This window comes from Aotus nancymaae, unplaced genomic scaffold, assembly GCF_030222135.1.
Source record: "Aotus nancymaae isolate 86718 unplaced genomic scaffold, 86718_ANA_hifiasm-v0.15.2.pri h1tg000089l, whole genome shotgun sequence".
Taxonomy (NCBI): Eukaryota; Metazoa; Chordata; class Mammalia; order Primates; family Aotidae; genus Aotus; species Aotus nancymaae.
In genome coordinates, this window is record NW_026988504.1 from 17,499,167 (window position 1) to 17,517,258 (window position 18,092).

Genomic DNA, 18,092 nt, shown 5'->3' on the forward strand with positions numbered 1-18,092 from the left:
GGGAAAAGAAGTGAAAGTTACAAAGCAATATCCAGGTTTTAAGCAGTAAACATTTATTTTCTAAGAGTACCTAAATGTGTTTAGAAATGCATAGAAAATAGCCAGGCATGGTGGTGGGAGCCTGTAATCCCAGCCACTCAGGAGGCTGAGGCAGAAGAATCACTTGAACCCAGGAGGCAGAGGTTGCAGTGAGCCCAGATAACGCCACTGCACTCCAGCTTGGGGCACACAGCGAGACTGTCTCAAAAAAAAAAAAGAAATGCATAGAAAATGTGTCTGGAACGATATAGATAGACTAAATTGAAAATAGTAATTTTCTTTAAGGGTATAAGGGAACCAACAAAATCCACAACTGTTATTTTCTCAGAGGCTTATATGAAACATGTTTGGTAATGTATTTTGTAAACTTAATACTTTTTCACATCAGCTGGTATAGACCTACAGCGTTTTTAATTATATGAAATTAAAATCAAGACCCCCCCCATAGATTTTTTGTTGTGTGCAGTTTTTGCTAGTATAAACAACATGTCAGTGAACATCTTTGTTCATACATCTGCCTATACTTGTTTGTTCTAAAAAAACAGTCTCCAGGTAAAAGGGTCTAAGTACATTTTAGGCTTTGCTGCTTCTGTCCAAGGCTGGAGTGCAGTGGTGCCATCACCAGCTTACTGCAGCCTCAACCTCCCAGGCCCAAGTGATTCTCCCACCTCAGCCTTCTGAGTAGCTAGGATGTAGTATACTTTTTTTGTTGTTTTTTTGAGACAGGGCCTCACTGTCGCCCAGGCTACAGTGTAGTGGTGCAATATCGGCTCACTGCAGCCTCAGTCTCCCGGGTGTCAAGGAATTTTCCCACTTCAGCGTCCCAGCTTAGAGTAGCTGGGACTACAGAGCCCCACCACAACGCCCAGCTAATTTTTGTATTTTTGTAAAGATAGAGCTTCGCCTTGTTGCCCAAGATAGTCTCAAACCCCTGGGCTCAAGCAGTCTGCCTGCCTCAGCCTCCTAAAGTGCTAGAATTACAGAGGTGAGCCACTATACCCAGCCCTTTTTAGACTTTTTTTTTCTGTTTTTGAGACGGCACCTCACTCTGGCACCCAGGATGGAGTGCACTTAGGCAATCTTGGCTGCAACCTCTACCTCCTAGTTCAAGCAATTCTCCTGCCTCAGCCTCCAGAGTAGCTGGGATTACAGCAGCCCGCCACCATGCCCAGCTAATTTTTGTATTTTTTGTAGAGTCAGGGTTTCATCATGTTGGCCAGGCTGGTCTTTAACTCCTGACCTCAAGGGATCCACCTGCCTTGGCCTTGTGCTGGGATTGTAGGCGTGAGCCACAGTGTCCAGCCCTTTTTAGGTTTTTTATAAAAAAGAATGTCTAGGCCAGGCTCATTGCTATCATATCTCCACACTTCAGCCTGGGTGACAGAGCAAGACAAGACCCTGTCTCAAAAAACATTTTTTTTTTTTTAATTTATTTTTAAGTTACACTTTAGCGCCAGGCACCGTGGCTCATGCCTGTAATCCCAGCCCTTTGGGAGGCCAAGGCTGGCGAATCACAAGGTCAGGAGTTTGAGACCAGCCTGACCAACCAACATGGTGAAACTCGTCTCTATTACTAAAATTGGCCGGGTGTGGTGGTGAGCACCTGTAATTCCAGCTACTTAGGAAGCTGAGGCAGGAGAATTGCTTGAACCCAGGAGGTGGAGGTAGAGATTTCGGTGAGCCGAGATCATGCCACTGCACTCCAGCCTGGGCAACAGAGCGAAACTCCATCTCAAAAAAAAAATACACTTTAGCAAATTGAACCAGCTTTCACTAATAGTGTATATCTGTAGCATTCTTTCTGCACTCTTAAAGAACACTGAATATTATCACTCTTTTGAGGGGCATATTTTTTGTCTTTGCGACTATTTATTTCAAAAGTAATATGTTTTGTGGTGCACAAATGCAAATGTTACAGAGATGTAAAGTAAAGCAAAATATTTGCCACTACTCCCATACTGTCCACTGCTGGTAACCTCTGTGTTAATAGGCCAGTGTTATAATTTTTAATTTCTGCTAATTTGGACGAAGTGTTATTATATAAGAGTTTTCTAGGGCCGGGCGCAGTGGCTCACGCCTGTAATCCTAGCAGTTTGGGAGGCCGAGGCGGGTGGATCACGAGGTCAAGAGATCAAGACCATCCTGGTCAACATGGTGAAACCCCATCTCTACTAAAAATACAAAAAATTAGCTGGGCATGGTGGCGCGTGCCTGTAATCCCAGCTACTCAGGAGGCTGAGGCAGGAGAATTGCCTGAACCCAGGAGGTGGAGGTTGCGATGAGCCGAGATCGTGCCATTGCACTCCAGCCTGGGTAACAAGAGCGAAACTCCATCTCAAAAAAAAAAAAAAAGAGTTTTCTATCCTCATATTTCTTCTGTGCTTCTCTCAAGATATTTATATTGTTATCAGTATTACTTAAGGGCTATTTTTTTTTAATAGGAGTCTCGCTCTGTCGCACGAGCTGGAGTGCAGTGATACGATCTTGACTCACTGCAACCTCCACCTCCTGGGTTCAAGGGATTCTCCCATCTCAGCCTCCAAAGTAACTAGGATTACTGGCGCCTGCCACCACACCCAGTTAATTTTAGTAATAGAGACTGGTTTCACTATGTTGGTTGGCCAGGCTGGTCTCAAACTCTTGACCTCAGGTAATCTGCCCACCTCGGCCTCCCAAAGTGCTTTGAATACAGGCGTGAGCCCCCACACCCAGCTATTTAAGGGCTATTTACATACTAAAGAGAAGTAAACATTTTATGGTTTTTTTATTGGCTATAGTAATTTTTTTTTTTTTTTTTTGAGACGCAGTTTCGCTCTTGTTACCCAGGCTGGAGTGCAATGGCGCGATCTCGGCTCACCGCAGCCTCCGCCTCCTGGGTTCAGGCAATTCTCCTGCCTCAGCCTCCCGAGTAGCTGGGATTACAGGCACGCGCCACTATGCCCAGCTAATTTTTTTGTATTTTTAGTAGAGACGGGGTTTCACCATGTTGACCAGGATGGTCTCAATCTCTTGACCTCGTGATCCACCCGCCTTGGCCTCCCAAAGTGCTGGGATTACAGGCTTGAGCCACCGCGCCCGGCAGCTATAGTAATTTTTAACATTTTTTGGATTTATATCTATTAATCATTATATATTTGTCCCTTGATGTCATGCTTGGAGTCTTTTTCCTACTCCATGATATATACTCACCTATGTGTTCTCCTAGGACTTTTATTAAGGGATGCCTAATTAACTTGGAACCATAAAATGTCCAAGTATTATTCACATACTTTATTAAAATGAAAATTAGTCAAGTAATAAGTAATCAGAACATAAAATAAGTATGAAACAGGAATGTCCTAGTGTGATGTGTTCACTCTTTTCTGAACGCCTTACATAAACCTACAGAATGGATGTCCCAAGTCTTGCTTGGAATCAAGCTATATGTATTTTTTTTTTTTTTTTTTTTTTTTTTTTTTTTTTTTTTGAGACGGAGTTTCGCTCTTGTTACCCAGGCTGGAGTGCAATGGCGCGATCTCGGCTCACCGCAACCTCCGCCTCCTGGGTTCAGGCAATTCTCCTGCCTCAGCCTCCTGAGTAGCTGGGATTACAGGCACGCGCCACCATGCCCAGCTAATTTTTTGTATTAGTAGAGACGGGGTTTCACCATGTTGACCAGGATGGTCTCGATCTCTTGACCTCGTGATCCACCCGCCTCGGCCTCCCAAAGTGCTGGGATTACAGGCGTGAGCCACCGCGCCTGGCCGCTATATGTATTTTCACAGTTCTTCACATTTACACATTTTTTTCCTCTACATATACTGGAGCTTTCAAAGACTAGTGTATGTGTGTGTGTCTGTGTGTGTACTAAAATACATATAACAAAATTGCCATTTTAATCATTTTTGTATATACAGTTATTACATTTACAGTTTTGTGTCTCATAGTACTTTTTATGGTTTTAATTTTTGCCCTTGAATTTTAATAAATCCAGAATTATCTTGACATATAATGTCAGATAGAACTTTTTTTTTTTCAGATATGTAGACAGTTACCCCAACTCCCCCGCCCTTTTTTTTTTTTTTTGAGACAGAGTCTTGCTCTGTTGCCCATGCTGGGGTGCAGTGGTGCAATCTTGGCTCACTGCAGCCTCGGCCTCCTCGATTCAAGCGATTCTCCCACCTCAGCCTCTCTAGTAGCTGGGATTAAAGGCAGGCGCCACCACGCCCGCTTATTTTTGTATTTTTAGTAGAGACAGGGTTTTGATGTGTTGGCCAGGGTGGTCTTGAACTCCTGACCTCAGATGATTCACCCACCTAGACCTCCCAAAGTGCTAGGATTACAGGCGTGAGCCACCCCGGCCTGCAACCCCATTCATGAATGAACTCTTTCTTTCTCTGCTGACTTGAAGTGACATCCTTAACATATGTGAAATTCTTATACTAGATAGTTAGATCTGTTCCTGTTGTGAACTTGGCTCCACTAGTGTTTGTGTTGCTCTGCATGCCGCCACACTTCATTATCACAGATTGACAATATTTTTTAAAGTCTGACAGGTAAAATTATCTCTCATTACTTTTACTCTTCAGATGTTTCTTAGGTATTCTTGTACTTTGATTTCTTGGATGAACTTTCAAATCACTTTTTCAAATTCTGAAATACTCACTGAGCTTTAGTTTGGAATCTATTGTCTATCCACCCTAGATTGATTTGAGATTACTGGCTTTTCGCTCTCTCAGATTTTTATGTAAAATTGTATATAGAATTTTCTTTCAAACCCAACGTTCTCCTAGGATCAGTGTTGTTTCAGGTAGATTTATCTCAGTCAGTACGTTCCAAAGCAGTTGCCTGCTGTACATCGAAAAAATAAATTTGTTTTCCTGTGCTCTCTCACACTACAGTAATCAAGTTAGGAGAATTCTGTTTTGTGACCTCTGGTCACCAAGAAGTGGGTGGGGATTTTGCCCCAGGAACAACCAATCCAGCAATCTGCCTCAGACACCAACTGGGTGTCTTCTGATTTAATTCAATTCAATTCTGACACTATCTACCTGAAGATAGGGTCAGATCCCACAGGTTGGGAGCTCTGTCTCCAAGATTACCCCCTCTTCAGATGCTAGTCACCAGCCCAAGGTTGTTTTACATGCACATCTGACCATCTGGCTATAAATCAGGGTTCCCACAAGCCTCTCCTAGGATTCAGTAATTTTCAGGAGCAGCTCACAGAACTCAGGGAAACACTTACTTACACTTACCGGTTTATTAAAGATATTGCAAAGGATCCGGATGAACGCCTGGTGGAGAAGATGCACAGGGCAACGCTGTGGGGAGGGGCACAGAGTTTCCATGCCCTCTCTGGGCACCACCAGCCAGTCACCTCCACCTGTTCAGCTGTATCAGGAAGCTCTCAGAACCTAGCCCTTTTGGGTTTTTAGGGAAGCTTCTTTTTGTACGCATGAGTGATTACATCATTGGCTTTTGGTGATCAGCTTTTAGCCCCTCTCCCCTTCCGGAGGTTGGAGGATGGGACTGAAAGTCCCCACCCTCTAATCCTGCCCAGGTCTTTCCGGTGACCAGCCCCCATCCCGAAGCTATCTAAGGAATTCCAGCCACCAGTCATTAACATACAAAAGAAACTTGTCACTCCGGAGATTCTAGCCAGTTAAGAGCTAAGTCCCATCAGGAAATGGGGACAGAGACCAAATACATATTTCACAAGATCACACCCATCTAGCACCATAATGATTTCCTCCTTTCTACTTATTGCCTGTACTGTTACATACTAATATTCGTATCAGCTGATATTTTTCCTGTACATTTATTTTAAGTAGCCACTTTTGTCATTGTGGTCATAAATGGTAGGACAGTCTCACTTGTCACAAATATAAGGTAACAATAAAAATGAATAAAGAAAGCAAAATGATGTTGTTAACATCTAATACAAAGATCATAAAGCCACTAGTACAGAGATTTTGTTAATTCTGGATTCCCACCTTTGCTTTGTACATATACTAAATTGTTTGCATGTAAAAATGTATTATACTTAGATATGCGTAGATCATGTAATCTCAAACCACTTGAAGGAAGAGCTGTTCTATGCAGCTAACTGAAAGTAAAAGAACCTTCTTAACAGCAATCAGGATTTATATTTTAGAACCTCAATCAGAAACAAAATTGGAAGAGTACTCTTATGTTCTTCATGAATTGCAAAATAGCCTCCAGCGTGAACCAGCTTGGTTCCAGGACTGCTTGCACAGTAAACATATATACTTGTTAGAACCTCGGAGAATATTCACACTGGAAAAACCTTAAAGCTCTGAAAATGTTTTACATTTTGTGTTTTTAAGACCTTGCCACCATGGAAGAAAGAGTACAAAGACGGTATTATGAAAAGCTGACGGAATTTGTGGCAGATATGACCAAAATTTTTGATAACTGTCGTTACTACAATCCAAGTGACTCCCCATTTTACCAGTGTGCAGAAGTTCTTGAATCATTCTTTGTACAGAAATTGAAAGGATTCAAAGCTAGCAGGTGAGCAAATGGGTTCAGTGTTCTGAATTAATTCAGCAATTTAAACTCTTTATACCATCCTGTTGAAAGATTCAACCAGTGCAGTTTATGGTAAATTTAACCTTAAATATTAAAAAAAAAAAATCAAGACTCCAGTTTTATGATCTACTGCCAAAGAGAAGTGGACAGACAAAATATTGGGAAATTGCTGCATTTGTTGCTGATCTGCCTAAAGGTCTTTTTTTTTTTTTTTTTTTTTTGATTCAAAAGGCAGCCAGGTGGAGTGGCTCACGCCTATAATCCCAGCACATTGGGCCAAGGCAGGTGGATCACCTGAGGTCAAGCGTTCTAGACCATCCTGACCAACATGGGGAAACTGTGTCTCTGCTAAAAATACAAAAATGAGGGGCCGGGCGCAGTGGCTCTCGCCTGTAATCCCAGCACTTTGGGAGGCAGAGGCGGGTGGATCACGAGGTCAAGAGATCAAGACCATCCTGGTCAACATGGTGAAACCCCGTCTCTACTAAAAATACAAAAAATTAGCTGAGCGTGGTGGCGCATGCCTGTAATCCCAGCTACTCAGGAGGCTGAGGCAGGAGAATTGCCTGAATCCAGGAGGCGGAGGTTGCGGTGAGCCGAGATCGTGCCATTGCACTCCAGCCTGGGTAACAAGAGCGAAACTCCGTCTCCAAAAAAAAAAAATACAAAAATGAGCCAGACGTGGTGGTGGGCATCTGTAATCTCAGCTACTTGGGAGGCTGAGACAGGAAAATAGCTTGAACCCAGGAGGCAGAGGTTGCAGTGAGCCAAGATTGCGCCACTGCACACTAGCCTGGGTGAGAAAGCAAGACTCCATCTCAAAAATATAAAAATAAAAAATCCAAAAAGCATGTATCAAATACCTACAGAATGCAAGATGCTGTCTTAAATGCCACTGGGCATGTATAAAGGTAGTCAGAGCTCTTGCTCTCATGAGTTTACATCTTGATTAGTGGATTGTGGAGTATAGACATGACAGTTCTATCAGGCAGAGTAGGAGGAAGATCCCTAAGGGAGGGCTTTAAGTACTTTCTCTTTAATTTATGTTGCTATAATCATAAAATGTTATATTTTTCTGGATATTTTTTCTGTGGGCCAAGCTGGATTTTTTTTTTTAAGACAGGGTTTCACCATGTTGGTCAGGTTGGTCTTGAACTCCCGACCTCAGGTGATCCGCCCGCCTTAGCCTCCAAAATTCTTGGATTACAGGCATGAGCCACCACACCGGGCCTTTTTTTTTCTTTTTTTTTTTTTTTCTTTTCTTTGTAGAGATGGGGTTTCACCATGTTGGCCAGGCTGGTCTCAAACTCCTGACCTCAGGTGATCCGCCTGCCTCAGCCTCCCAAAGTGCTGGGATTACAGGTGTGAGCCGCCACGCCCGGCCTGGATTTTAAACTCATAGACCTTTTCTTTGAACCGCCAATAACACAAAAGCACTGAGGAAATGTAAGAATCAGTGCTCTACCCAGTGATCTTCCTTTGAGGAAAAGCCATCGTGTGCTTTGCTGTCTTCTCCTATAGCAAGGAAGATGCTTACTAAGGGGGTATTTTAAAGGCAGTTTACCTAAAATAAAAGTGAAAAGCCAAGCAAGGTGGCTTATGCCTGTAATCCCAGTACTTTGGGAAGCCAAGGGGGAAGGATTGCTTGAAGCCAGGAATTCAAGACCAGCCTAGGCCACGGTATGAGACACTGTCTCTACTACCAAAAAAAAATTAACCAAGCTTGGTGATGAGTGCCTATAGTCCCATCTGCTCAGGAGGCTGAGGCAGAAGAATCACTTGAATACAGGAGTTTGAGGCTGCAGTGAACTGTGATCAAGGCACTCCATTCCAGCCTGGGTGATTCACACAGCAAGACCTTGCCTCTTTAAAAAAAAAAGGAAAAGCCCAGATAAAGTATCCAATTTTAATTCTCAGCAAAGGAATAAAATATATCACATATCACACACACACACACACACACACACACACAGAGGCAAGGAAGAAAGAAAAGTAGACAGCAGGCTATAGACCAAGAGCCGAGAAACTACACAATCTGTAGAACTGGACCAGGCACAATGGCTCATGCCTGTAATCCTAGCACTTTGGGAGGCCGAGGTGGCCGGATCATGAGGTCAGGAGTTTGAGACCAGCCTGGCCAACATGGTGAAACCCCATCTCTACTAAAAATACAAAAATTAGCCTTAGCACTTCGGGAGGCTGAAGCAGGTGGATCACGAGGTCAAGAGATCGAGACCATCCTGGTCAATATGGTGAAACCCCGTCTCTACTAAAAATACAAAAAAAAATTAACTGGGCATGGTGGCGTGCGCCTGTAGTCCCAGCTACTCGAGAGGCTGAGACAGAATAATTTCTTGAACCTGGGAGGCAGAGGTTGCAGTGAGCCGAGATGGCGCCACTGCACTCCAGCCTGGGTGACAGAGCGAGAAAAAAAAAATTTTTTTAATTAACCAGGCATAGTGGTGTGCATCTGTAGTCCTAGTTACTCAGGAGGCTATAACAGGAAGATCACTTGTGCCCAGGAGTTTAAAGCCGCAGTGAGCTGTGATTACACCACTGCTCTCCAACCTGAGTGACAGAGCCTGTCTCAACAACAACAACAACAAAAAGAATAAAAGAAAAATGTCCTTAGCTGATGAGAGCAACAGGACTTGAAATTCAAGAACCTGATATGTGCCAGATATCGGGAATTTAGCAGTGACTAAATTAAAGCCCCTGCACTCTATGAGGAGTTGGGGGAACAAGGGGGACAGTTGATAAACATCATAAACCAGGTGGACAGATGGGAAAAGACTCACCCCTACATAAATCACTATGAAATTTCCAGATGCTAAGAATAAAAGAAACTCATAGATAAAACAGACAATCTATAAAACAAGAATTATATTGGTGTCAGATTTTTCTGTTACAACATTTAGTACTAGAAGGTTGTGGAAGAGTAAATCTAAATGTTTAAGAAAAAATGATGTCACTTTGGGAGGCCGAGGTGGGTGGATCACGAGGTCAAGAGATCGAGACCATCCTGGTCAGCAAGGTGAAACCCGTCTCTACTAAAAATATAAAAAAATTAGCTGGGCATGGTGGCGCGTACCTATAATCCCAGCTACTCGGGAGGCTGAGGCAGGAGAATTACTTGAACCCAGGAGGCGGAGGTTGCGGTGAGCCGAGATCACGCCATTGCACTCCAGCCTGGTAACAACAGTGAAACTCTGTCTCAAAAAAAAAAAAAAAAAAAGAGGCCGGGCGCGGTGGCTCAAGCCTGTAATCCCAGCACTTTGGGAGGCCGAGGCGGGTGGATCACGAGGTCAAGAGATCGAGACCATCCTGGTCAACATGGTGAAACCCCATCTCTACTAAAAATACAAAAAATTAGCTGGGCATGGTGGTGCGTGCCTGTAATCCCAGCTACTCAGGAGACTGAGGCAGGAGAATTGCCTGAACCCAGGAGGCGGAGGTTGCGGTGAGCCGAGATCGCGCCATTGCACTCCAGCCTGGGTAACAAGAGCGAAACTCCGTCTCAAAAAAAAAAAAAAAAAAAAAAAAGAAAAAATGATGTTCAGCCTAGAAGTCTATGTCCAGCTAAACAGTTAAGTGTAGAGGCAGAATAAATACATTTTTAATCATGTAAGGATTCAGGGCATCCTTTCTTGGCAAGTGTTTTAATTTTAAAAGTACGTCCTATTGGCCAGCCATAGTGGCTCACACCTGTAATCCCAGCACTTTGGGAGGCCAAGGCAGGAGGATCACTTGAGGTCAGTAGTTCGAGTCCATCCTGGCCAACATGGCGAAGTCCAGTCTCTACTAAAAATACAAAAATCAGGCAGGTATAATGGCTCACACCTGTAGTCCCAGCTACACAGGAGGCTGAGGCGTGAGAATCACTTGAACCCGGGAGGCAGAGGCTGCAGAGAACTGAGATCATGCCACTGCACTCCAGCCTGGGTGTGTCAGAGTGAGACTCCACCTCAGGAAAAAAAAAAATGTGTGCTATCAAAAATAAGGAAACAATTTTTTTCCTTTTTAATAATATATGTTTTTAATTAGGGACAGGGTCTTGCTATATGACCCAAACTAGTCTTGAACTCCTGAACTCAAGCGATCCTCCTGCCAGCCTTGGCTTCCCAAAGTGCAGGGATTATAGCCGTGAGCCACTGCGCTGGGCCAGATTTTTTTTTTTTTTTTTTGAGACGGAGTCTCACTCTGGTGCCCAGGCTGAAGTGCAGTGGCACAATCTCCGCTCACTGCAACCTCTGCCTCCTGGATTCAAGGGATTCTCCTGCCTCAGACTCCCAAGTAGCTGGGATTACAGACACCCATCATCACACCCAGCTAATTTTTGTATTTTTAGTAGAGACAGAGTTTTGCCTTGTTGGCCAAGCTAGTCTCAAACTCTTGACTTCAGGTGATCTGCGCACCTCAGGTTCCCAAAGTGTTAGGATTATTACAGGGGTGAACCACCGAGCCCTGCCAGAAATTTTTATTTGTTCATTTGGATTCAGAAAACAAGAGATTCAGGAAAGCACTGAGAATTACTCTGACCCAAAGTGAACATTTGTAAAGCAGGCTGTGTGGTAAGCAGTCCAAATCCTAGCAGGAGAATGGAGTACTCCCCAGAGGGTCAGTAGAGCAAGAAAATGACTCATACATTAGGTAATTTATTAAGACAGAAAAACATAAGGCTATGATTAAGCCAACGAATGTCAGGGATAAAAATGAAAGGCAATTAGAAACGCAACTAAAAACAGAAAGTTGTGTAAGATTGCCCTATTGGCGGGGCACAGTGGCTCATGCCTGTAATCCTAACACATTGAGAGGCTGATGCAGGAGGATGCTTGAGCCCAGGAATTCTAGACCAGCCTGGGCAACATGACGAAACCCCATCTTTACAAAATACAAAAATTAGCCAGGCATGGTCATGTGCACTTGTGGTGCCAGCTATTCCAGAGGCTGAGGTGGGAGGATTGAGCCCAGGAGGTAGATGCTGCAGTGAGCCATATTCATGCCACTGCACTCCAGCCTGGTGACACACACACACAAAAAAAAGAATGCCCTATTAGCAAAGGATTAGGTGCTACAGAGAAAAATATTTATGTTGTCCTAATAATGTAAATAATGCCATTAGGCTGAGCGCAGTGGCTCACACCTGTAATCCCAACACTTTGGGAGGCCAAGGATCACCTGAGGTCAGGAGTTTGAGACCAGCCTGACCAATTTAGAGAAACCCCATCTCTACTAAAAATACAAAAATTAGCCAGGTGTGGTAGTGCATGCCTGTAATCCCAGCTACTTGGGAGGATGAGACGGGAGAATCACTTGAACCTAGGAGGCGGAGGTTGCAGTGACTGCACCATTGCACTCCAGCCTGCGCCACAGGAGCAAAAGTCCATCTCAAAAATAATAAAAGTAAAAAAGTAAAAATAATGACATAGCCAGGTGCGGTGGCTCACGCCTGTAATCCCAGCACTTTGGGAGGCCGAGGCGGGTGGATCACAAGGTCAAGAGATTGAGACCATCCTGGTCAACATGGTGAAACCCCATCTCTGCTAAAAATACAAAAAATTAGCTGGGCATGGTGGCACGTGCCTGTAATCCCAGCTACTCAGGAGACTGAGGCAGGAAGAATTGCCTGAACCCAGGAGGCAGAGGTTGCGGTGAGCCGAGATCGTGCCATTGCACTCCAGCCTGGGTAACGAGCGAAACTCCATCTCAAAATAATAATAATAATAATAATAATAATAATAATGACATAGATTGTCAACTTTTATAATCTACCTACAGACAAAGCATGGAATTATATAATTTTTAAACTATACAGAAATAAAACTTGGACTCAAAAAGGGAGGTGGGAAAATGGGCAAGTGAGCTTGGTTGTCATTTGCTATAGCAGGGCTTAAACAAAAGTTGATAAAACAAGAAACAGCAGTGTAAGTAATCTACATAGGCCAGGCATGGTGGCTCACGCCTGTAATCCCAGCACTTTGGAAGGCTGAGGTGGGTGGATCACCTGATGTCAGGAGCTTGAGACCAGCCTGGCCAACATGGTGAAACCCTGTCTCCACTAAAAATAAAAAAACTAGCCAAATGTGGTGGTACACACCTGTAAGTCCCACCTACTAGAGAGGCTGAGGCAGGAGAATCACTGGAACCTGGGAGGCAGAGGTTGCATTGAGTGCAGATCGCACGAGTACACTCCAGCCTGGGAGACAAGAGTGAGACTCTGTCTCAAAAAAAAAAAAAAGGCCAGGCGAAATAGCTCACACCTGTAATCCCAGCACTTTGGGAGGCAGAGGTGGGTGGATCACCTGAGGTTAGGAGTTGGAGACCAGCCTGACCAACATGGAGAAACTCTGAACTAAACTCTCTACTGAAAATATAAAATTAGCCAGGCATGGTGGCGCATGCCTGTAATCCCAGCTACTTGGGAAGCTGAGGCAGGAGAATGACTTGAACCCTGGAGGTGGAGGTTGTGGTGAGCTGAGATTCCACCATTATGCTCCTGGGCAAGAAGAGTGAAACTGTCTCAAAAAAAAAAAAAAAAAAAAAAAAAATCTGCCCTGGCCGGGCGTCGTAACTCATACCTATAATCCTAGCACTTTGGAAGGCTGAGGTGGACAGATCACTTGAGGTCAGAAGTTCGAGACTAGCCTGGCCAACGGGGTGAAACCTTGTCTCTACTAAAATATAAAAGTTAGCTGGGCATGGGGGTGGGCACCTGTAATCCCAGCTACTCAGGAGGCTGAAGCAGGAGAATCATTTGAACCCGGGAGGCGGAGGTTGCAGTGAGCCGAGATCGCCCCACCACCCCACTGCACTCCAGCCTGGGCAACAGCAAGACTCCATCTCAAAAAATAAATAAATAAATCTACCCAGAGAACTGAAACATCGAAGTGATTGATTATAGGGAGCCTGGATTTCAGATGGAGTTAAGGTAGGACAGAGGAGCACAACTTCTCATTATAAGCCCCTCTGTGCTTTTTGATTTGTACGTCATGGTTATTCCTCTGGTTCAATTTCTAAAATTCCTTTTTTAAATTGGAAAGACCTTTGGTGGTAACTGTGAGGTAGAAGCCAAGGGATGTGACTCCTACCCTGCTGCCAGGCTTGCCGGCAGAACCCAGAGGATGGCTGCTGCCAACTGCTGATGAAGGAGAGGAAATTGCCTGGAGGTCCTGGGCCTGTGGCAAAACAAAGGGAATTTGCTGAAGGGTGGAAGGAGGCCTAGGCTGGGCCTGCATAGTGAAGGAGCCACTTAGGATGTCTTCTTGCCACCTGGTTATTTTATGTAGCTTTTTAATATACTCAAGTTGACATAATTTTCATTAAAGCACATGGGAGCTGAATCGAGAAGTTTGCTCAATTCTGCTTAAATAGATTAAGCTGTGCACAGTGGCTCACGCCTGTGATCCCAACACTTTGAGAAGCCAAGGCGGGCAGTTAGCTTGAGCCCAGAAGTTTGAGACCAGCCTGGGCAACATGGGGAAACCCCCATCTCTACAAAAAAAATATAAAAAACTAGCCGGGCATGGTGGCGCATGCCTGTTGTCCCAGCTACCCAGGAGGCTGAGGTGGGAGGATTCTGAGCCCTGGAGGTTGAGACTGCAGTGAGCCATGATTGGGACACTGCACTCCAGACTGGGCTACAGAGTGAGACCCTGTCTCCAAACAAATAATAAAAAAAAATTACAACGTGAAGAATTATATAACGGCAACTCACGGTTGCCTTTTTAGGGAATTTCTATTGCTTTCCAAATTTAAGGCAGAATGAAACATAATTAGCCAGTTATTGAAACTTGATTTATTTATGGATTTCCAGAATTTCCTTTGGCATGTTTTCCCATTTTAATTTATGATCTCCAGCAGTGTTTGCACATTGTTTTCATTACTGCACTTCATTATAATTCATCATTTATACCATCCATATTCTTTCTTTTCTTACAGATTGTGATATCTTTAGTCTGAATTTTTAACTGGAATCAGAACTGGATGTTGGGGTCACTCTTTCTTTATTGTACCTCATGATTACCTAATTCAAAATTGCCCCTAAAAAGTCAGATTAGTTAATATAATTTTTTAATGTTAAAGATGTACAGTGATAAAAAATTTATTCTAGCAGCCATGTTGAGCAATGTATTTAAAAATTGTAAACTCTTGGAATATTGTATTTATCTAATATTACAATATAAAGCCCTTTGACTTAGTCCTGATAACTGTACAGTAATTTGGTTTACTAACGAAAGTTGTGAATAAAACTGTGAAACTAGAAGGGAGACAACTTTCTGGACTTTAATAGAAAAATGTGATTTTAAGATTGCTTTTTCTTTTGTTTAGCATAATTTTTCCCTTTATATTCCCCTCATCAATGTAAATACATACACACACACACACACACACACACACACACACCTTTCACCACAATGGTGATGCTTCTGTAAATGTCTCTGTTTGTCCAGTTGACTGAAAATGTTGTAATCTTTTTAGACAAATATATATATATATATATATATATTAAATATTGGCTTTTTCCAGTGAGCTGTTAACGTTTAGTGTACAGTGAAAAATTTTAATATTATAGGTTAAAAATTTCTTAATTGTTCTTTTATATTCACTTGCCAAGGGTGATGAAAGAACATGGCTGCTTATCCCAGACTGACTGACCTGGCATCCGCATAAAGCATCATTGTTTTCAAAAATGAAGGGTGCTTAATTGTTCCCTTTTTTCTATATTCTGTAGGTCTCATAACAACAAACTGCAGTCTACAGCTTCTTAAAGTTCAGCGTGTTAACCTAACATAAAACACAGCAAGAATCTGGTTGTCTGAACTATTTTAAATTAAGGAGCCAGATGTTTTTAGTCAGGCTATCCTGACAAGACTTGACCTAAACTTCGTTTTTATTGGTCATAACAGTCCAATTATATTCTTGGCCAATTTTGTCCAACGGACAAGAAAAAAGCAAAGTCAACGACACCATTATCTTGTCAAGATCAAATGGTTTTACTATTGTGGCAGAAGCGAGAAAACTTTGTTTATTGAAAAAAAAGAAAAAGAAAGCAAGAAAAAAAGATACTATGGGGTCAAGTATAACTCCATGGAAATGCCACGTCTGCTCTTCAGTGAAGAAGCTGGTTTAGAGTCTCACAGAAAACTTTTGACTGTATTTATTTATTGTTGCAAAAAAGACGCTTTTTTATTGCTGCCCTCATTTGTCAGCTAATTATTTTTTCTTATAAAATCCAGCCCCGGTTACATATAATCCATCTGTATCTTATCATGATTCCTGTAGGTAAAAGTACAAGACGACCTCTAGATGTCTTTTCTTTCTATGAAAGGAGCTGCTATGTACACATGTGCACATACACACACACACAACTGGGAATCAACAATGAGTTTATTGTTCATGGTAGATTAAAATTAAGCTTGCATAAAGGTTGGGCTAAGTGGTCCTGGACTACAGACTCTGTTGCCTTGAATATAACAGTACAATTTGTCAATTACTCCGCCCCAGGCTAAAATGAGTAAAATCTATTTGAAGGTATCTTGTTTGTAAACATTTGTCAGATTCTAATTTTTTCTTTTTGTATTAAAATTCAACTATGGATGTATATGAAACAAAATAAATGGAGATAATTTTTCTCCCACAGACAGAGGTGTCTTTGAATGTGCGCTAATGAATATCTGTACAAGCCTTTGTGGGGAGGGAGGGCTGCAAGGTCATAAACGGCAGAAGAATCTAATTATGCCTGGACTTCTCCAGGACAGCAGTGGCCCTTCGTTTTATCATTCCCAGTCCATTGTCATCATGTCAAAGAAAAGTCTTCAGGGGTGCTAATCCTGTTGCATCAGTTGATCATACTAATGACAAGATACACATGCCTCCATCTGTACATTCTGTGATACCAGACAAATTACCAATTACAGACAGCTACTTATATTTTATGAAGGGCATTTTTTAGATGACCTCATCCTCTGTGTTGTTTGTTGACTGAGTTTGCTTTTTGTTTGTTGGTTTGTTTCTTCCACGTAAGGAAAAGTAGTGTAAGCAGTAGTGAGAAAATGGAAACCACAGAGGAGGATGTATTTTGCATGCTTTTCCTTTCAGTGTTCTTACACGTTGTATTACTGCATTGTGGTAATAGCTTCTGTAAAATCTGCCATAGTGGGATTATGCACCTTTGCAAAAGTTTTACTAGATTTTGCACTAACTCATACTAGCTTTGTCCTACCAACTTCTGGAATTTAATTATTGTTTTTAAAATTTTCTTTCCATTTAATGTTTCCCTGCTATGCAAAACCTTTCCCAGACCTCAGTTTCTTAAAAGAAAGATGTTGCTACAGTTCCCCATTCTTTCTTACTACAGGCTCAGGTGTACAGGTTATTCTGTGTTAATTTTATCTAATGAAGCCCATTCCTTTTTGTACATAAAGATGTCACTTAAGCCTATGCTTACAAACTAAAGAGACTAATCGCTCAATATGAAAACATTTTTGCTTAAAATATTAAGATGGAAGTAGTTAAATATGGGTTATTTTGTCCTTTTACTTTTTAAAAAAATGTTACATATTGTATGCACTGTGCTGATGCAAGAATTCTACATTTTAATGAATTATAAAATTATTCTGCATCTCATTACGTCACAGTTTTTCTGTACTATTTATTCATATATACAAATATATATGGGCTTAATCATTTAAAATTTGTTGCAACAAGAACTTTCCTACCTGTAGGCAATAGATTGCTATGTTTTTAACAACTTGTGGCAAATTCTAAACAGCAATTCTTTTGTACGTAATAGGACATTTCATCCTAGAAAAATAAAGTAATGTTTTTGACATTGGATTTGGTGCAGTTTGTAATGAAGCAATTGTTGGTTGGTTAATATGTTTTCTGTAGCTGTTAGCATTGCCAAATTGTACAAAAAGGGTAAATTTTATGGAAATCCTGAGACCAGGAATATGTTAATTTCCTATGTGTATTTAATGGTATAAAGTGTTTTACAGTTTCTTTTGCCATATAAATAGCATAAAGACATTTTTTAGTTTTATCAACTACAGAGCTTTAGTCTTTCAAAAGTAATTTTTGAAAAACATTTTCTTCTTTTTTTTGTATTTTTAGTAGAGACGAGATTTTGGCTGGTCTTGAACTACTGACCTCAGGTGATCCACCCACCTCAGCCTCCCAAAGTGCTGGGATTACATGCATGAGCCACCGTGCCCAGCCAAAAAACATACATTCTTAGAGAACATAATGAGTTCCAAAAGCTGCTTTTCTATGAATAATCTTTGACAAGCTTCTGCTATTCAGTAAGATGATATATATAATACAGCTCTTTTGCTTTCAATAATCCAGGTGCGAAACTGTACATTTGTGATAATCTCAGGATGTTTCTACCCCAGTCCTTGGGCTTGTAGATACATTTAATTCACATCAATAGATTCCCTTGGCTAAAATATTTTCAAAACCTGTTATGCTTCACCTGCTAAGTTCACAATCCTTGAAACCATTTCATGAAAAGTATTTTTCTA

At 42.0% G+C, this 18,092-nt stretch overlaps 1 protein-coding gene across 3 annotated transcripts in view; it reads left to right on the plus strand.

Moving 5' to 3' along the window:
- Positions 1-17,406, plus strand: part of BPTF (bromodomain PHD finger transcription factor) — a 155,451-nt gene extending 138,045 nt beyond the window's left edge. For all 3 annotated transcript variants that reach the window (XM_012453870.3, XM_012453869.3, XM_064369659.1), the window contains 2 exons: positions 6,366-6,552; positions 15,302-17,406. In XM_012453870.3, coding sequence (XP_012309293.2) covers positions 6,366-6,552; positions 15,302-15,338 — 224 coding nt within the window. In that variant the 3' untranslated portion in view covers positions 15,339-17,406. The remainder of the gene's footprint in view (positions 1-6,365; positions 6,553-15,301) is intronic.
- Positions 17,407-18,092: the final 686 nt, after the last annotated feature.